At 38.1% G+C, this 21,610-nt stretch overlaps 2 protein-coding genes across 2 annotated transcripts in view; both read right to left on the reverse strand.

Annotated features, from left to right (window-relative positions):
- Window position 1: 1 nt before the first annotated feature.
- On the reverse strand, window positions 2-6,540 carry LOC137093119 (uncharacterized). Its single transcript, XM_067457854.1, has 3 exons — window positions 3,865-6,540; window positions 640-3,081; window positions 2-34 (listed from the first exon to the last, which is right to left on the reverse strand). The coding sequence occupies exons 1-3, from the start codon at window positions 6,244-6,246 to the stop codon at window positions 2-4; spliced, it is 4,857 nt and encodes a 1,618-aa protein (XP_067313955.1). The 5' UTR covers window positions 6,247-6,540.
- A 2,907-nt stretch (window positions 6,541-9,447) lies between these two features.
- The window catches only part of LOC137092617 (protocadherin alpha-8-like), a 30,044-nt gene continuing 17,881 nt past the window's right edge, over window positions 9,448-21,610 (reverse strand). The window contains exons 2-3 of the mRNA XM_067456946.1: window positions 18,271-18,282; window positions 9,448-9,657 (exon numbers count right to left, since the gene is read on the reverse strand). Coding sequence (XP_067313047.1) covers window positions 9,607-9,657; window positions 18,271-18,282 — 63 coding nt within the window. The 3' untranslated portion in view covers window positions 9,448-9,606. The remainder of the gene's footprint in view (window positions 9,658-18,270; window positions 18,283-21,610) is intronic.

Genomic DNA, 21,610 nt, shown 5'->3' on the forward strand with positions numbered 1-21,610 from the left:
TTCAAGACACAGAGATGATTCGAGATTCAACGGTCTATGGTGACACCAAGTGGATTTATGAATTAATATCCAAGGAAAAAAAATTATAATATCTGAAATGGATGATTATCATACCGAATTTCAGATACGTGTAATTCTTCAACTTATGCTCTGAGCAAATATTTTAATGTTTCAGCGTGTTTATTATCTGACAGAATTCAGGGGTATTTCAACTATCACAGCAAGTAAACTTTTTCCCCACAGCAGTCCTTCAGATCAAGAAGAGAGTTGCAAACAAATCTACCACATTTAATTATCACCATTTAGAAAGCTTCACTGCTAGCATATAGGCAACTAAAGAACAAATAAATACTAAAACAAGCACTAAATTAACATAAAAACAAGTAGTCGAACCGATGTGCATGTCAGACATTTCAAAATCCCAATCCAAGTCAGAACCATGGACAGCTCCTTTCACACACTTTTGCAAAACACTATTAAAACACATTTTGTTTCGCAAAATACAGTAGTTTAGAACGATAAATTATAAAAATGCATTTAATTAAACAAATAAACTAACTACAAATAAAAAACGAAATCCTATAATTTCTTATATTCTACAAAGAAACGCAATAAAAATCGAAATCTTTAATATCTTACCTTGTCTTTATTAGGGAGTGTTTGTGTTCTGGTAAAAGTGTCTCCTCCATTAATACTGATCAGTTCTCCATCTGCAGGAGGAAATTGCGCGGGGAAAACCACTACGTCACTCTTCAGAGTGTCCGAGCTAAAACACACGTCATACTGCTGAGTAGATTTGGAGTAAGACCAGCTCCCGTCAGGGTGTGTGGTGATCATCGGGGCGCTGTACCTGCCCAAACTGCCGTCTGTCCTGTGGCATTTTACAGCTATCAAACTGATGAGGCTCAGTAAAAAGATGACGGACACACACACAATGGCGATCAGCAAATACAGATTTAAATCCGAGAAACTCTCCTCCTTTATCGGCGCGTGTCTGAATGGAGTCTTGACGTCACCTGCGCTTTCAACAACCACGACATCAATAGACACAGTCGCTGACAGTGAGGGCTCTCCGTTATCACAAACCAAAATGACCAGCGGGTGAGTTTTCAGGTCATTGTCACTCATTCTCCTCTTAGTCCTGATCTCGCCGCTGCTGGTTCCGATTCGGAACAGATTGTTTCCTTTGGGTTCAGAGATGTGGTAAGACAGCAGCGCATTGTAACCACTATCTGCGTCTACAGCCCTGATCTTAGCCACAAAGTAGCCCGCGTCAGCAGAATAGGGAATGTTCTCCGTGTTAACGGAACCGAGCTCGGAATAGGGCGCGAGAATCCCGGGACTGTTGTCATTCTCATCCAGGATAAAAACATTTACAGTCACGTTACTGCTGAGCGGAGGAACACCAGAGTCTGTGGCCTGAACTTTAAACTCAAACGTCTTGATCTCCTCATAGTTAAACGACTGTAAACTGTGTAACTCTCCACTGTCAGAGTTTATGTTGATCATGGAGGTCACCGGGCCGCTTTTAGAGCTTTCTAGTAAAGAATATGTGATCCGGGCATTATCACCTACGTCAGGATCTAAAGCAGAGACTGTATGAATAACAGCTCCAATCTGACTGTTCTCTTTCACATAAACATTAATGACGGGCTCTGGAAAGCGCGGCGCGTTGTCATTCACATCAGAAACGTGTACAGCAATGACACTGATGCTGGAGAGAGGCGGAGTCCCTTCATCAGTAGCTGTGATGGTCACGTTATACTCGGACGCGCGCTCTCTGTCCAGAGGACCGTCTACCACTAGAGAATAATAATTTTTGTAATTCGTCTCAAGTTTAAAAGGCACTTTATTGGACACCGCGCAATGAACTATACCGTTTTTACCACCGTCCCTGTCAATCACTGACACGAGAGCGATAGCAGTGCCAATACTGGCGTCCTCTTTCACTGTACTGAGGAGTGACGTCACGGTTATCTCTGGCTCGTTGTCGTTAATATCCAGCACCTCCACCAGGACTTTGCAGTGCGTGGACATCGGAGGCTGCCCTTTGTCACTGGCCTGTGCGCGGATCTCAAAGGCATTATTCTCCTCGAAATCTATATTGCCCTTGACTGTGATTGCGCCAGTATTCGGATCAATATGAAAAACATCTAAAATGTGATCTTGATCTGTATCTCTAAGTGAGTAAACGATCTCACTATTGGGACCATCATCTTTGTCCGTTGCGTTTATAATTATTACAGTGGTACCAATTGGCACGTTTTCAACAAGACTAGCTTTATACAAGGGGCGACTGAATTCAGGAGCATTATCGTTAATATCTAAAATCTTAATAATTATCTGAGACGTGCCTGATCTCGGTGGATTTCCTCCATCTGCAGCCGTAAGAATAAGCTTCATCACAGGCTGTTTTTCTCGGTCTAAAGCTTTTTGCAGAACTAGCTCGGCAGACACACTCTGATCTCCTCCTTTGTGCACAGCTAAAGAAAAATACTCATTTTGACTTAATTTATATGTGCTCACTGTATTTTTTCCTACATCCGCATCAGACGCATAAGAAAGAGGGAACTTAACGCCTGGTGAAGTGTTCTCTGCGATGTCTAAATATTGAATTTTGGCACTAAAAGACGGTGAATTATCATTTACATCCACAATATTAACCTCTATTTGATAAAGCTTTAATGGATTGTTGATAACCGCTTCTACATTGACTGTACATTTAACCGATTTGGCACAAAGCTCCTCTCGGTCTATTCTTTCGCTTACATACAGAAATCCAGTTTTTAGATTTACCTCGAAATATTTTTTCTTGGATCCCGTGACAATCTGAAACATGCGCGACTCCAGTTCCTGAACATTAAGGTTTAGATCCTTAGCGATATTCCCGACGGATGTTCCCGGATTCACCTCCTCTGAAACGGAATAAGAGAGCTGCCCTGATACCGCGTCCCAACAACACTCTAAAACAACGAACACAATACAGGTCACAATAGAGCTCCTTCGATACGCCGAGAGCATTGCGACATCCAAAAGAATCCCGTGCAATAATCCACGAAATGAAAGATGGTATTCCAAGTTCTTCAAAGATAATAACAAAGTATTAAACAATATTCCATTTTATCGACGAGAAAACACGAGGCCTTCGTACACTCTCTCCCAGTCTCTCTGAAACAAAGCCCTGTGAAATCTCCTCCCCACTAAAACCAGGAGGAGCTTCAAGACACAGAGATGATTCGAGATTCAACGGTCTATGGTGACACCAAGCGGATTTATGAATTAATATCCAGACAAAAAAAAAAAAAAAAAATCTAATATCTTAAATGGATGATTATCATGCCGAATTTCAGATACGTGTAATTCTTCAACTTATGCTCTTAGAAAATATTTTAATGTTTCAGCGTGTCCATTATCTGACAGAATTCAGGGGTATTTTCACTATCACAGCAAGTAAACTTTTTCCCCACAGCAGTCCTTCAGATCAAGAAGAGAGTTGCAAACAAATCTACCACATTTAGTTATCACCATTTAGAAAGCTTCACTGCTAGCATATAGTCAACTAAGGCACAAATAAATACTAAAACAAGAACTAAATTAACATAAAAACTAGTAGTTTAAACGATGTGCATGTCAAACATTTCAAAATCCATATCTAGTTCAGAACCATGGACAGCTCCTTTCACACACTTTTGCAAAACACTAATAAAACATTTTGTTTCGCAAAATACAGTAGTTTAGAACGATAAATTATAAAAATGCATTTAATTAAACAAAGAAACTAAATACAAATAAAAAAACGAAATCCTATAATTTCTTATATTCTACAAAGAAACGCAATACAAATCGAAATCTTTATTATCTTACCTTCTCTTTATTGGGGAGTGTTTGTGTTCTGGTAAAAGTGTCTCCTCCATTAATACTGATCAGTTCTCCATCTGCAGGAGGAAATTGCGCGGGGAAAACCACTACGTCACTCTTCAGAGTGTCCGAGCTAAAACACACGTCATACTGCTGAGTAGATTTGGAGTAAGACCAGCTCCCGTCAGGGTGTGTGGTGATCATCGGGGCGCTGTACCTGCCCAAACTGCCGTCTGTCCTGTGGCATTTTACAGCTATCAAACTGATGAGACTCAGTAAAAAGATGACGGACACACACACAATGGCGATCAGCAAATACAGATTTAAATCCGAGAAACTCTCCTCCTTTATCGGCGCGTGTCTGAATGGAGTCTTGACGTCACCTGCGCTTTCAACAACCACGACATCAATAGACACAGTCGCTGACAGTGAGGGCTCTCCGTTATCACAAACCAAAATGACCAGCGGGTGAGTTTTCAGGTCATTGTCACTCATTCTCCTCTTAGTCCTGATCTCGCCGCTGCTGGTTCCGATTCGGAACAGATTGTTTCCTTTGGGTTCAGAGATGTGGTAAGACAGCAGCGCATTGTAACCACTATCTGCGTCTACAGCCCTGATCTTGGCCACAAAGTAGCCCGCGTCAGCAGAATAGGGAATGTTCTCCGTGTTAACGGAACCGAGCTCGGAATAGGGCGCGAGAATCCCGGGACTGTTGTCATTCTCATCCAGGATAAAAACATTTACAGTCACGTTACTGCTGAGCGGAGGAACACCAGAGTCTGTGGCCTGAACTTTAAACTCAAACGTCTTGATCTCCTCATAGTTAAACGACTGCATGCTCTCGATCTCTCCTGTCAGTGAGTCGACTCTGAGGAGCGCTGATACAGGTGTACCATTCACAGAGCTTTGCAGTAAAGAGTATGTTAAATGCGCATTGTCCATTATATCCGCATCAAAGGCCGTTATAGTCGAAATAATGGAACCCACTTTGCTGTTTTCACGCAGATATGCATACACTACAGAATTTGGGAAACGAGGCGCGTTGTCATTCACATCAGAGACCTGCACTTGTATCACCTTAGCTCTGGACATTGGCGGTGACCCTTCGTCTTCTGCAATCACTGTGATGTTGTACTCCGTTACGTTTTCCCGATCTAGTACGCCATCTAAAACTAATGAATAGTAATTCTGAAAGGACGACTGTAATTTAAACGGACTGGAGCCTAAAAGGCGAACGCGCACTGCTCCGTTTTTACCCGAGTCCGGATCTGATACCGTCATTAGGGCAAGCACCGTTCCCTTACCCGCGTTTTCCTCCACCGGGCTCAGAAGTGATGTCACGGTCACATCTGGGGGGTTGTCGTTAATATCAAGAACCTCTATTAAAAGCTTCGTGTGGCCTGACATAGTCACCGGACCTTTATCAGTAGCTTGAACTCTGATCTCAAAAGCAGTGTTCTCCTCATAATCAATATCACCTTTAATTTTAACATCTCCATTTTGCGCGTCAATATCAAACTTCTCCAGAATATTTTGGGGCGTTCGACTAATAAAGGAGTAAACTATCTCCGCATTCAACCCTTCATCGAGATCTCGAGCTTGCAGTCTGGTTACTGTGGTGCCAATTGGCGAATGCTCGGCAATGGAGACTTTATATAATGACTTGCTGAAAACTGGAGCGTGATCATTGATATCTAACACATTAACTTCGATCAATAGGGTTCCTGTCCTGGCAGGCGATCCGCCATCTACTGCAGTCACTGTGAACTCGAGGCGCGGGGTCTTCTCTCTGTCTAAAGCCTTCTGAAGCACTAATTCAGCGGAGATCGTCTTATCGCTATGAGTTTGTACATCTAATGAGAAATAATCATTAGCTGTAAGCTTATAGTTTTTTAATGAATTCACGCCGATGTCTGCGTCATGCGCGCTCTCCAGTGGAAAGCGCACACCGGGCGCGGTGCTTTCACTAACATTAATCACTACGGAGCTCACAGGAAACACCGGGGAGTTGTCATTAATATCGAGAATGTTTATTCTTACCCGGTATAGCTGCAGCGGACTGTTCACCACGGCTTCCATGTTAACGGAGCACGAGATTGCGCCTGCGCAAAGCTCCTCGCGATCAATCCTTTCGCTCACCTGCAAAGCACCCGTCTCTATATTCACACTAAAATATTGCTTTTTTGAGCCTGACACGATACGGAAGTCCCTTGATTGCAGATCTTTGACTGAAAGATTCATATCTTTAGCTATATTACCGACGGTGGTTCCCCGTTTCACCTCCTCCGACACACTGTATGAGATTTGTCCGGTTACAGTCTCCAAGAGATGACAGGTCAAAGCAATTGAAAAGCACACTAGGAAATGCCCATGCGTAGATCTAAACATATTTGCTTATTTATTCTCCACAACAGCCCTGAAAGGAACCAAAGATAGTTTGATTCCAATTGAGAAAAGGATCCGTCTCGGTCCACGAGAGACAAAAGGAATAAGTCAAACCTCCCTTTTCTATCATCAGGACAAAACCACAGCGACAGTAAATCCAAGTTCTGTATCTATCAAAAATACTCCAAGCAATTGGTCCAAAAGCGCGAACAATATTTCACAAAATACTAGATGATGTTTAACCATTGACCCCGACGTTCTATAGTGGAGAGGTTTAATACAACAAGAGATATATGGAAGAGAGGGAGAGAGAAACAGAGAGAGCAGAGACACACAGAGAGAGAGAGGGGGGGCTGGTGATGACGAGGAGGAGGAGGAGGAGGAGGAGGAGAGACACTCCTTTCTTTAACACAGCTGGTAGAGCAAGAGTGACACACAGTGGCCACCTGATAAAAACTGCAGTGCACTGAGATCATGTGTAAAAGCTCAATGAGTTTAAACACTTGAGTAATTACACTGATGCATTGATTCGTTTGGGGAATTTGTATTACACAAATTACCCCCCATATGTATGTATGTATGTATGTGAAATCCAGTTTTTATGTCCAGTGTGTGTGTGTGTGTGTGTGTGTGTGTGTGTGTGTATGTGTGTGTGTGTGTGTGTGTGTTGTGAGCCTGTTTATGTGGTTTATGAGGACACAAATTTGTATAACTACATTGGTATTACACTGGTATTACACTATAAATGTGGTTTATGAGGACATATCAAATGTCCTCATAATTCAAATGGCCTTAAAAACATACTAAATGATGTTTTTTTTTTTTAGAAAGTAAAAATGCAGAATGTTTCCTGTGATGGGTAGGTTTAGGGGCAGGGGCAGTGTAAGGGGATAGAAAATACGGTTTGTACAGTATAAAAACCATTACGCCTATGGAGAGTCCCTGTAAACCACATAGACCAACATGTGTGTGTGTGTGTGTGTGTGTGTGTGTGTGTGTGTGTGTGTGTGTGTGTGTGTGTGTGTGTGTGTGTGTGTGTGTGTGTGTGTGTGTGTGTGTGTGTGTGTATTTCACCACAGACATTTTTATATAAATAACAAAAACAAATATTTAAATAAAACAATTCCTTATAAAAGCATTTCATAAGCAAAACAGTTGCTGAACATGGTCAGTCGATAAACCAGAACATTTAAATTGAATACTATAAAAACAGCCACTGTTGAGTTTGAAGTTTAATGTCAGGTCACAGGTTTCAGCATTACATCTGATTTTACATCTGCTGTGTTCTAGAGTCTTACATAGTCAAGACATTGTGATAAAAAAAACAAAAAAACAACAAAAACAAATAGTTAACCCTAGCCAAGAAATAAAAAATACGGTTTAAATTGAAATATAAAGTACAATACATTTTTGGCTAGAGACTGCATCTTTTGAGAGGGAGACAAAAAAAAAAAAAAAAAAACTTTGACAGTACTCATTTTTAAAGATTAGCCTAAATAGTTTCCTGCATTTCTTAAACTTCCGGCTTTCTGGTATTCTGTAACATTATTTGATTAAACATAAGCTGGAGATCTAACGTTATTAAGATTCAACTACACTGTACAATCCAACTTTTGTTCTAACTAACTAACACTTTTTAACTTTACTTAATGTATAATTGTAAAAATCTAATAATCTGTTCTATTCACAAACTATGCATTGTTTACTCAGAAACACAAGTTAATATTAATTGATTGGTTTCAGTGCCATTTTGTCAAGCAATAAAAAAACAAACAAACAAACAAACAAACAAACAAACAAAACAATTAAAATCAATATAGCGATGCAAGAAGAAATCAGTTGTTTGGTTAAGGGAAGAAATACATAGGTTGCTTTTAAAAGATGATCTATAGCTTCTAGCAAAGCCATTATCTAGTTTATTTTTCATGGTGAAGAATGATAAACCCCTTGTGAAACTTTTAATTCAGTTGATACACTTCCTTTATATTTGTGACAATATCATGCAACTGACCATGCTTGAGTCACACACAGACTTCAAAATCCAGCATGCAAACCACAGCAATGTTAATATATCTATTTAATATTATATTTATTTACTAGAATTCTTGTGTATAAGTACTATACCAAGCTTTTGTCAGTAAAATATATTCTTGTTTCACTTTTTAAGGCAATCTGTTTGCATGCTTCTAAAGGAAATCTAACTAATTAGATTTTACAGCGTAATAAACTAAAAACTTCACCAGGTAAACCAATAATCAACCTATTGAAGGACTACAGAACAACACAACAACCTTTGCTTACACCCTCTACCATTTCCTTAAGCTCCTCTTGCTACTTACGCACTTCCAATTATAAATACAGCATAATTAATCCTATTTGCAAAAATATTAACACTATAATAAATACACAAAGAAAAACGAATTTTCTAAATCTGTATGCATGGCAAAAAAAATAGTAATGATGACACTGTCTAATTAAAAAATAACCTGCTTGTGCAGTAGATAAGTAGTAAGGATATATAATAATTACTATGAAGGTTATCTCTTACAGTCAGTTTAATTAATTAATTAATTAATTTCTTATACTCAGGTTCCAAAAATAACAGAATATACAGTATGAGAAAAAATATATATATAGGTTTTTGATCTGTAATATTTTTAATGTTTTTAGAAGAAGTCTCTTATGATCACTAATGCTGAATTTATTTGATTAAAAATACAACTAACAAACAAAAACAGTAATATTGTGAAATATTATTAAAATGTAAAATAAGATTTTTGTTTGATTATTTTAAAAATGTAATTGATTGCTGTGATCAAAGCTGAATTTTCAGCATCATTACTTCAGTCTTCAGTGTCACATGATCCGTCAGAAATCATTCTCATATGAGGATTTTGCAGCTCAAGAAACCTCTGATTATCATCAGTGTTGAATTTTTTATTTTTTTATTTTTTTTCAGGATTCATTGATTAATAGAAAGCTCAAAAGAATGGTATTTATTTATTTAAAATATAATCTTTTGTAACATTATAAATGTCTTTACTGTAACTTTTGATCAATTTAATGCATTCTTGTTGAATAAATGTATTAAAGTCTTTCATTTTTCACATGAATAAATTACATTTTAATAATATTTCACAATATTACTGTTTAATTAAAAAAAAAATCAGTATTATTTAATAAAATAAATGCAGCCTTGATGAGCATAAGAGACTTCTTCTAAAAACATAAAAATCCAGATCAAAAACTTGTTAATGGCAGTATATATAAATATGTGTGTCACCACACATTAGAAAAAAAGAAGAAAAAAAAACACTTCAGCTTTTCAACTACAATTCAAATCCTCTTCATCACGGTGTCATTCTAATATAACTGCAGCATGAAGGATGGAGTCTGTTGAACTGGTTGGATGTTCTGTAGATATATATTAAAAACACAATTTCAAAAACATTGTAATAGTGCAGAGCAAAACCGTAGTTTTTCATAATGCAGCTAAACATTATTTAGAAGACACAATATTAAAAAATGTAATAGTAATTGCAAAATCATAAAATATCAAAGCAAGTGTGTGCAATTACTGCACAAGATTTCACAGAATCCACAATGATATTCACACAATACATGTGATCTAAAACGTTGCGTTAAGGTTTTATACCACAGCATGTGTGCTGGAGCGTTTCAAATATTTTAAAACCGGATTTTTTGAAGTTGTCAAAAACACTATGAAGTACGTTTGACATTTGTGTTTCTTAACTGAAATTTCCTGTTTTATTCAATGTGTTAATTGCTGTGTCTTTGTAATAGTTATTTGTGAAATTTACTAGCAATTTCTGAGTGAAATTTTTAAATGAAATCCTACAACAAATAAATCCCGTTTCTCCACCTCAATATCAAACATTTATTTTCTCTTATGCACTCCTACTCTTTTACCTCCATCATGCAAACACTCACACACATATAATCGTATATCACTTGTGGAATCATCACACACACACACACACACACACACACACGCACACACACACAAACACACACACACACAAACACAACTCTAATTCCTTTGCTACTCTACATGACCGAGCTGAAGTGTGCGTGTGAAAGAGACAGATAATATAAAAGTGGGGCATGCTATCTGTGTTGATCTTCTCACTGATGCCGCATCCTTGCTAAACATTTCACTGCATGTTTCCTGAAGATGTGTTTGAGCGAGGGAGAGAGAGAGAGAGATAGAGAGACATAAAATAGAGAAGGAGTTTCCTTTCAAATTCTGTGTAATCCAGGGATTATGTTCTGCTGGCAGCCTACTACGTCCTATTTCTATTTCCTCAAAATGATTTCAAATATTAATAATCATAATCTCCTGCATTGGTAACACAAATATGAAGGCACATCACACTAGACTGCAGTGTATTAGGAGGTCTTTTATAGGACACAGTAACACAGTAAAACATTCCCTTAAATGTTGCAGAGTTTTCAGAACGTATTCACTTTTCATAATTAAGTCCTGAAAATAAGAAATGTTCTCCATGAGCATTTAATAAATATTAAGTCTTTTTGTAGTGAAAGCTGCAAATAAAAAAGAGTTTAAAAATAAGGGGATATAACCAAAGTGAAATACCATTGTGAATAAAAATGTTCTGTTTTTGTATTTAAATGTTGTAGTGGAAGTGACTCTTATTATAAAATAAAGGTCAAATAAACTAAGGCTTCAGCCTACATTTTTTCAGTTTCTGTAATATCTAAATGTATTGTGAAACTCTGAATGAGGACAATAATACAAATTATTGATGATGACTATGATTAAACTAAACACATGAAAGCTTATATTACCTAAATCTTATATTAAATATTCCTATTACGGTTCAGGCAACACAGAATATATGTGTGGTCTGGCTTAATAGGTTTAATAACTGCTGTTTAATTTGCACTAGAATGAGCCTTGGATCGATTCTCAGTGTTCAATAAGAAAGCATTAAAACTCTTACACTTACACGTGCGGAAACATTAGTGAAATGAAGCTCTGTTACTGAAAGTACACAGTATAATACGGAATTTGGTTTTACTATGGCACATACATAAGCTAAAGGCTGAATTTGACCTTTGTGTGTGTGTGTGTGTGTGTGTGTGTGTGTGTGTGTGTGTGTGTGTGTGTGTGTGTGTGTGTGTGTGTGTGTGTGTGTGTGTGTGTGTGTGTGTGTGTGTGTGTGTGTGTGTGTGAAATATCAGGACACAAATGTGTATAATGACATGGTATTACAAGAAGAGGGTGAAATATGTCCCCATTTTTCTAAAGGCTTATAAATCATACAGGATGAGTTTTTTTTTGGAAAGTAAAAATGTATGGGTATTACTAGTATAGTCAAGACCACCTAAACTGAGACCAGTGTGTGTCGAGACCGAGTCAAGACCAGACCAGTACTCCTTAAGTTCATCTAAAAGATCCATATCTACTATCTGAGAAATTACTTATATTTAATTTAATAAATGTAATTAGAATAGTAATAGACTGTAGCACTATTACCAATCAAACAACTGACAATAAAATTAATAGAACAGAAGTGACATCTGAATTGGTACAATTACACCTTCATAAATAATGTTATGATTAATTTAACATTAAAACATTAACATAATTTAACATTCGCAGAATCATTTATTCAACTGAGTTGTTCAAAGCAGCTGATTTAATAACTAAATGTTGCCAAATTGGCAAAGACATACACTGTGTAAAAAAAAAAAAAGTCTCCAATCGAAAATGTTCTAGTGACTGATCACATCTACATTTTTCAGTTCAAATGAGAACAAGGATGAATTGAAATTATGTGAATTGATGCAATTTAATTTACGGAAATTCAATTCCGCCAAATTAAAAATTTAGATGTGATCAGTCAGATCAGTCACTAGAAGGTTTTCAATTGGTGACCTAAAAAATGTTTAAGTGTAGTTTAAATTTTGTCATTTAATAGTAACTTCTTGTTTATTGAACATTTATAAATCAATAGATTTGCAATCACGCTTCTATTCATGAAAACAGCTCTCTTGCTCTTGTGATATTGCTTAGTTATATTCTGTTTGTTTTGTTTTTTTGTTTTTTTAACTAATATTTTGTTACTATTTTGGGCATTTTGAGTCAATGCTGCATTGCTTTTGAATCCGGCAGCAAAGTAACAAAAGAAATCACATTATAAAAGAAGTTACTGATTGCATTTTAAGCAGTAAGTTTTACATTACACTGTCTACCTTAATCACATTAATGATGTTAAATAAGACAATGCACCAACAATTTTGTGATTATCCTTGTAGTTGGTCTGACTGATCTTGAGATAAAATCCCACGTCCTCTAAGTCCGAGACCAAGACAAAACCTTCAAAAAATGGTCTTAAGACCGGTCTTGAGTACTACAACACTAGGTATTACAACACAAATGTGGTTTATGTGGACCTTTCCTGTGTCCTCGTAATAAAAATAGCTTTAAAAAAACATACTAAATTGTATTTAAAATATAAAAATGCCTGTAGTTGTGTGTGATGGGTAGGTTTAGGAGTTGGGTTAGTTTAAGGGGAGAGAATATACAGCTTGTACAGTATAAAACCCATTACGCCTAAAGAGAGTCCCAACAAAGATAGTGAACCAGAAGTGTGTGTGTGTGTGTGTGTGTGTGTGTGTGTGTGTGTGTGTGTGTGTGTGTGTGTGTGTGTGTGTGTGTGTGTGTGTGTGTGTGTACATGCATGGCCAAACGAACATGCTGGAGGATGTGTGGAAGTATTGTGAACACCAGAGGGGGTGGTTGGATAGCATGTGTGATATAATCAAGGGTGGGGCTATGACTATTTGTGTGTGTGCGTGCGTGCGTGCGTGCATGTGTGTGTGTGTGTGTGTGTGTGTGTGTGTGTGTGTGTGTGTGTATGGTAAAGTGTAATCTGATGAATTACAGAGAGAGAGAGAGAGAGAGAGAGAGAGAGAGAGAGAGAGAGAGAGAGAGAGAGAGAGAGAGAGAGAGAGAGAGAGAGAGAGGGAGAGAGAGAGAGCTTAGTGTGAAAAACTATCATATTTATCTGACAGAAAGCATTTTGTTTTTATGCAAAAAAGGCAGGTATGGTTATATAGGCTCAAACATTAAATGAATGTATGTGGAATAGTAAGAGAGAGAGGGGAAGGGGGAGGGGTGACGTTGTGAGGCAACAGCAGAACCCATTCGCACGTTGCCATGGAAACACCATTACAGCAGGAGGGGGCTTTTTCTGAATGTCCTTCCTGCTTTAAATGAGAGTGAGGCGGACTTTACTAAGGACAATTGATCAAATACGCTATGAATCATCACTATCTTATGAATATTAATATTAAAAGGAGCCATTAATATGACAGAATGGATGAGGAAACTGTAAGGAGTCTCCCTGCCTTTCTTGCTCTCTCTCCTTTCTCTATCACACACACACACACACACACACACACACACACACACACACACACACACACACACACACACACACACACACACACACACACACACACACACACACACACAGGAGAGCAAGTCAGCTCATGCAGTGGTGACGTGTTGCTACAGCAGCAGATAGACCCAGTCCTGCTGACTTCTGTCACCTCCCCCCCCCCCACACACACACACACATACACTTCTGCTGTGAACACACCCCACAGCGCATTAAACATTCAGCAGATTACAGCACTGCAACACCTGACATTTGTTTTATTTAAAAAAAAAAATACATCAAACCAACACCTTATTTACTCTGCAGATATTCCAGTAGATGCATAAACTGCATTATGTGTCCAGCACAGAATCAAAACAACCCAGTTCACGCTTTCTGGTCTTTATGGGAATTATTCCTTGGTACACATTATTTCTAAGCAAATGTCCAAAGGTATGTCTGTATAATACTTCTGCCCATGAAGCAACTTTAATTTTCTAATCCCACATTATGTAGTTGCAGGTCCTGTCGTTATCAGAGTCGTTTAACGAGTCGGTGTTTCCCAAAACCACAAACAGCCCAGAAAAGCATTGACAGTTCTCGGCCTGTGGTTAGAAGCCTAGTTTCTTGTTCGCATGACGTGCCTTTATACGTCCTTATCTTGAGCAAAATACACAAGCTGACATTGAGAAACAGTTGTGACTAGCTTGATTTATTCAATGATGCATAGTGGTTAAGCAAGGAAAACATTTTAATGAAATTCTGTCTAACACTTATGGGAAACAGATACAAGCAGCTATATTTTAGATTTGATCCATTTTTTTATATCCACCCCTACCACAGGCCACACACATTTTCTGGCATTTCAATGTCTTTTCTCTTTTTTCCTTTAAGTTTCTTTCACATATTCTGATTGAAATACATTTCAGATTCAGTTATGTGGGTTTTGATCCATTTTTAATCAAAAGAAACTAAGCAGATGTCATCAAACACACACACACACACACACACACACTCTCTCTCTCTCTCTCTCTCTCTCTCTCTCTCTCTCTCTTTCTCTCTCTCTCTCTCTCTCTCTCTCTCTCTCTCTCTCTCTCACACACACACACACACACACACACACACACTTGTTTTTGTGAAATGTGGGGACATTCCATAGGCGTAATGGTCCTATTTTTAGGACCATTTTTAGGACCTAATTACACTGCCCCTGCCCCTAAACCTAGCCATCACACACGCACACGCATGCACAGTCGCATGCACACGCGCACACACACACAGTCCCTATCCATCATCAGAAACATTCCGCATTTTTACTTTCTCAAAAAAAAAAGTGGGGACATGGCCTCATATTTCACCCTCTCCTTGTAATACCTATGTCATACCCATGTCATTATACACATTTGTGTCCTGATATTTTACAAAAACAAACACACACACGCACACACAAGCACACACGTCTTGAGAAAGATGAATCTGAGAGAAAAAAATTATAATCCAACTAGAGTTTAATCATTTATTTCTAAATCTGCGCTGAGAATGTTTTAATGTTTTACACAGTTGGCCTGACAGAAATGGGACAGGCCAGGGAGCGTCTGGTCTGCCCGTCACAGAGACAGTAACCAGGCCAGGCACATACAATAGCCTACTATACATACACACAACCTAAATGACTTAAACAAACACTGATACATTTTAAGAATGGCCAGGAATTAAACCTTATCCATGAACAATATTAACTCACCATAGAAATGTGTGGCACACTACAGCCAGCGCATGTTTCGTTTGAAACTCAGCTCAAAGTCTGAACGGCTCAGACTCTAATTTGGATCAGAGAGGATGTCTGACAGCTGCACCAGTATACCATAATCTCTAATTCACTTTCCCCTCAAAATCACAAAGCATTCTGGGAAAAAGGGTAGACAGTCAAATAAGGTACTTTCTCTTCAGCAAAAACATTATGTCAAAATCGTACTGTTCAGCCCCGACACCTCACAACATTTAGATCAAATTATTAAAACACAACCGTGAAATATCTCAATACAGAATATTTCAGTCTCTAAACAGATAATATACTGTAAATTGACAGAACAGACCACAGTCACAGTACAAAAGTGAATTATCGTATTCATTTTCACACATACAATTTAAATAAATAAACGGCAACAATGTGCTTCAATGTTTGTGAGTTTGGGAATAAAACACAAAAAGAAAAAAAGATAGAGAAAATTTGTTTTTGTTCGTGGAAAATGCCGTGCATGAAAGAATAAAATCCATTTTAATCCCATAAATAGGCTTTTTAAGTAATAAGGCTAAAGCAGCTGCTGATGAAATGGCCTCTGCTGAGAGATTCACTGGCTGCTCACACTGACCAAGAGTTCTGATTGGCTCCTGACACACACTGCAACAGCTCTTTCATTACCTGATTGGTTAAGCACACCTCTGTTTGATGCTCTTGGCTATTTGATTGGGCGAGGTGTTGCCGTGCACAGCTCTGCTGGTGAGTGCAGTGATTGAAGCAGATTTATGTCCATCAGACTCTCAGGACAATAATCGTCCAATGAGGTCAGAGTATTGATTTACATTTTGCCTGCTTTTGTTCACAGATATACAGACCACACCCTCAGAGAGACCAGCAATGAGGAGAGGGTTTTTCACAAGGGCAGATGATGCATAAATCACAGACACATGCACACACACAAGCTGCTGTAAATAGGTCATCGCTTAATAAACCAAATCAATTCTGACACACTAACACATAGAGAGAGATTAATCGCTTATTGACAAGCAGTGTTAACTGGTGGCAATGTTTTGTGTACAAAAGTTGTGTTCACATTTATAACAATAAACAAAACACACACACAATGAGACATTACACTAATCTGCCACCAGGTGGAGATTCTCATTTACGAGTCAGTTGTGAAACAAAGAAACCAAGAATCGCTCTCTCACACACGCATAGCTCTCTCACACACTTCATGTCGGAGGAAATGAAAATGCAGCTGGTATAATGTTAGGAGGAGCGAATCCACTCAGCAGAGTCAGAGAGATCTGATAACACACACACACACACACACACACACACACACACACACACACACACGAAAACCACAAGTCTAGGCCGTAATATCTATTGTACCAGACATGTTTTATACAGTACTGCAGTGTTAACTTATATCCGTCTATATTCTGCTGTCTATTGTGTTGCACTCATTCATTTTCAAATAAAATTAGCTTCAGATTTAGGAATGATTTCACATAATCCATTTGTAATCACGTACACCCACAATCACAAACATTCATACACATAATGTATGTATATTTATGTACCATCTAGAGAACATACGGTAACACTTTACAGTAAGGTCATTCAATCTGCGTTCATGTTAGTTCACATATTTCTTGACTTATGTTAATAAATAAAATGTTTGATCTTAATTTAGGTCCCCACAGTGACACGAGTCAGTATGCATTCAGGTTTAATTCCCCACCGGGATAGAAAAAACATGACACACACATACGTACGCACGCACGCACGCACGCACGCAGCAATCTAATATATATATAGTTTGGTGGCAACTTTGCATTGCATAAAAATGCTATACAATTTATTTTAGGGTCTATTAGATTATTATAGATTAGACCATTATAGATTATAGCTAGACTAATACAATTAAAAATAAAATCAACTGAAGTATATTGCAAGTTTTTATAATAAGGTTTTGTTAGTTAACATTAGTGAACTAGAAATAAACAATAAAGCATTCATTAATCTTAGTTAATGTTAAATTAAGGTACCCATGAAGAAACAATCTTGTAAAGCATACAGAATGAGATTTTTTGAAAATGTAAAAATGCCTGTAGTTGTGTGTGATGGGTAGGTTTAGGGGTAGGGTTAGTGTAAGTGGAGAAAATATACAGTTTGTACAGTATAAAAAACAAATAAGTAAATAATAAGTATATAAGAAAATATTACTAACAAATATGTTAGCAATCTACTAACCTGCTGTTGTGTAAAACCTATCTGACCCCATTTTCTCTATAACCCATTAACCTGCAAAATCTGCACAGAGAATATAATCCACACGCTCTGCACAACTGAGACTTACCGTAATTATTCACACATTATACATATAATTTATGTATATCCTCGTGGTGTACGCTTTGTATGTCACCGTGGATGGACTGTGTGTAAATGCAGATGTGTAAATTTCTATGCAAAGGTTAATGCGTGTGTGAGAGAATAGATTGAGCAGTGCTGCAGGAGTGTGTGCTGGGATACTGCAGAATGACATCAGCAAGAACACTTCAGCAAGGGGACAAAAACAGAACCTAGTGTCCTAAAAGTTATATTCTATATTCATCTCTCTCTCTCTCTCTCTCTCTCTCTCTCTCTCTCTCTCTCTCTCTCTCTCTCTCTCTCTCTCTCTCTCTCTCTCTCTCTCTCTCTCTCTCTCTCTCTCTGAACATCATATTTCACTCTCCTCATCAAAACTTAATAATTTCACTTGGTCTCATGCATTACCAAGGCTTTCAGATTCTAATTATTTTAAGGTGTTTTGGAAGAAACTTATGAAATCTAAAATCATGGTCTTACCTTGAGTGTGCTCTGGGGATGGAGCAAACGCCAGGAGAGCATGATAAAAAAAAAATAGAAGAGAAAGAAGAGGAGATTAGTATTTCACTTCTATTAAGACAATATCTTGCAGTGCACAATTTCTCAAAATCAGAACAGATGTGAGAACAGGTCAGAGACCCAGCTGAGACAAACAGATGGGCGTTTGGAGTTTCCTTAAAGGACACCTAAATTTGTAAAATGACAAGGTAATACAACAATACATATATTTTTTACTTTATATGGATTAGACCTACCAGCTTAAACTCTGAAATGTACAGTAACCAGTTTGGTGTAGAAATACTCTGTTTCAATCTTTCAGGAGGCCAAATTCAAACAACATGGCCAGGCGAGCTTCACTTACCAATGATTTAGATCAAACATCTACTTCTACATGTTTTATGTCATTTACACAACAGCGTAAATGTGTGGGTCTCTAAAAATGCCTTTGGTACTTTATCTCATAAGTAGCAGACAGATACACTATATTGCCAAAAGTTTTGGGACATCTGCCTTTACATGCACACGACCTTTAATGACATCCCATTCTTAATCCGTAGGATTTAATATGGAGTTGGCCCATCCTTTGCAGCTATAACTCTTTTGGGAAGGCTTTCAAGGTTTATGAGTGTGTTTATAGGAATATTTGACCATTCTTCTAGAAGCGCATTTGTGAGGTCAGGCACTGTTGGACAAGAAGGCCTGACTCACAGTCTCTGCCCCAAATTATCCCAAATGTGTTCTATTGGGTTGAGGTCAGGACTCTGTGCAGGCCAGTCAAGTTCCTCCAAACCAAACTCGCTCATCTATGTCTTTATGGGCCTTGCTTTGTGCACTGGTGCACAGTTGGAACAGGGGCCATTCCCAAACCGCTCCCACAAAGTAGGGAGCATGAAATTGTCCTAAAAAATATTGGTATGTGAAATCATTAAGAGTTCCTTTCACTGGAACTAAGGGGCCACACTCAACCCTTGAAAAACAACCCCACACCAAACTTTACACTTTACACATTGCAGTCAGGCAAGTACCCTTCTCCTGGCAACCACCAAACCCAGACTCATCCATCAGATTGCCAGACAGAGAAGTGATTGGTCACTCCAGAGAACACGTCTCCAATGCTTTACATTGCTCTACTGACACGTTGCCACTGTCGCCTTTGGCTTGCTCAGTTGGGGACACTACAATTTCAATCTAAGTTTTCAACTAAATATCCTAAAAATATATCCTACTATCCTACTAAATTAACTGTATCAACTATATTACTGATCTGCCCACATTGTCGCTATATGATAAATTGAAATGAGCTGATAACATCACCATTTTCTCCAGAACGACACAAATTTTGTTACAATATTTTCCTGTTTAAAGCTGCTTTAAAACAATCGTCAGTGTAAAAGCGCTATATAAATAAAATTGACTTGACTCTATAGTCCAGTGGCGGCGTGCTTTACAACACTGCATCTGATGCTTTGCATTGCACTTGCATGATGTAAGGCTTGAATGAGCTGCTTGGCCATGGAAACCCATTCCATGAAGCTTTCTATGTACTGCTCTTGAGCTAATCTGAATGTTATACACAAAGTCTGGAGGTCTGTAGCTATTGACTGCATTAGGTTGCTTCCACTTTGTTATAATACTACTTACATTTGACCGTGGGATATTTATTAGTGAGGAAATTACTTAAATGAACTTATCACACAGTTGGCAACCTATCACGGTACCACGCTTAAAATCTGCGAGCAACACATTCTTTCACAAAAGTTTGTATGTGTCTGCATGCCTAGGTGCTTGATTTTATACACCTGTGGCCATGGAAGTGATTGGAACACCTGAAGTCAATGATTTAGAGGGGTGTCCCATTACTCTTGGGAATATAGTGTAGTTTGAGACAGACATTACAGCTGAAAAGGCTTTTTAAGAAAGTCAAAGCAAATATATCTGTATAAAAGAGTCGTGAAGAGTTTGCAACCTTAAACCTATTTGTGCAATTTCCAAAATTCAGCCCAAAACAGAATATGCATTAATAATAATCCTTGCCAGTGACTTCCAAAAGAGGGGGGGGGGGAGCAAATGCATCATCAGTATTGATGCCTGTGCCTCTCAGAGCCAAACTATGAATATAAAAATAACAGAACATCCAAGGTCAATGTGATACATACACACTATTAGCAGCGATGAAAGGAAACCATGAAAATGGTGGGAAAAAAAAGCAAAATGAGAAGAGATAGAGTGTGCAGACTACAGTCACAAGGAGGGAAAAAAGAAAAGTGGCATGAAAGAATGGGGTTAGTGAGGGAGTGAATTAATGAAAGATAAAGAGAAATTAAACAGGGATTAAAGGGTGGAGAGAGAGCAAGTAAAACAGATAAGTGTGTGAGAACCAAATTAGGCGGTGAGAGCAGAGTGAGAATGAGTGACAGTTTTTAGTGGCTCCCGAAGGACTCTGTATATGTGTGTATACTGCATGTACGTGAATGGCAGATTTTTTGCATGTTGGGTAAAGTTCTCTCCCCGATCAGACCATTGTAAAGCTGATGACTTCCCTCTGTAATCCCATTAGAAAGCTCGTAGTTGGATTACCGTCTCCCTGGTTATGCTGACAGGCCTAATCCAAAAGCACACATCAACACCACAGGGACTACGGCAAACATTTTAGACCAAATTAATCACAAAACACCTGAGCTACATAATGCATGATTCAGACACAGCCAAAAAGACTCTCTTCAAAGTGATTATGAAAATATCAACACTCACCACATGTGGCAGAGTGATTGTGATGGGCGCAAGGTCACATCTAACCTGAACATTCCCTAATGACAGATCAAGCACTCTAAACACAATTTGTCAGTGTACATTATTAAACTGACAGAATGAATTAAACGCTTTTCTGTCTTCATGATGATGCTTAAAATAACATTGCTACAGTGTATGATGCAGTTCAGATTGTTTAACAGAAAACACACATAAACTAGAATCATTATAATTGCGAGATGTTTCAGACCAGAAATGTTCAACCCATACAGACCTAACAAGTAAAAACTAAATCTGAAATGTAACACATTTTTATAAATCATTTTCACAGATTCCCCAATGGTCTTCAGACCTGGTCAGTGAGCTTTACATAAAATCAATGCAGAGAGCATATAAAACCTCCTTTATAGCTTTGCTCTCAAGACTGATAATATAAAAAATCCTATTTCTTCACATTCTGCTGAATCCACAGGCAGGACAGTGACTTAACCTCACCGTCAATGTCAGCTACAAACGACATTACAGCCAACGCTCTCATTACCTTCACTAAAGGTCACTGACCATCAAACTC

Source organism: Pseudorasbora parva, chromosome 11, assembly GCF_024679245.1.
Source record: "Pseudorasbora parva isolate DD20220531a chromosome 11, ASM2467924v1, whole genome shotgun sequence".
Classification (NCBI taxonomy): domain Eukaryota; kingdom Metazoa; phylum Chordata; class Actinopteri; order Cypriniformes; family Gobionidae; genus Pseudorasbora; species Pseudorasbora parva.

What these genes read in the sequence shown, in the direction of transcription:
- LOC137093119 (XM_067457854.1), bottom strand. Translation starts at nt 6,246, where the DNA reads ATGTTTAGATCTACGCATGGGCATTTCCTAGTGTGCTTTTCAATTGCT. An exon ending in CACTCCCCAATAAAGAGAAG is followed by an intron (nt 3,082 to 3,864) that starts GTAAGATAATAA and finishes TTATCTTTGAAG; the next exon opens with AACTTGGAATACCATCTTTC. An exon ending in CACTCCCTAATAAAGACAAG is followed by an intron (nt 35 to 639) that starts GTAAGATATTAA and finishes GTGTCACCATAG; the next exon opens with ACCGTTGAATCTCGAATCAT.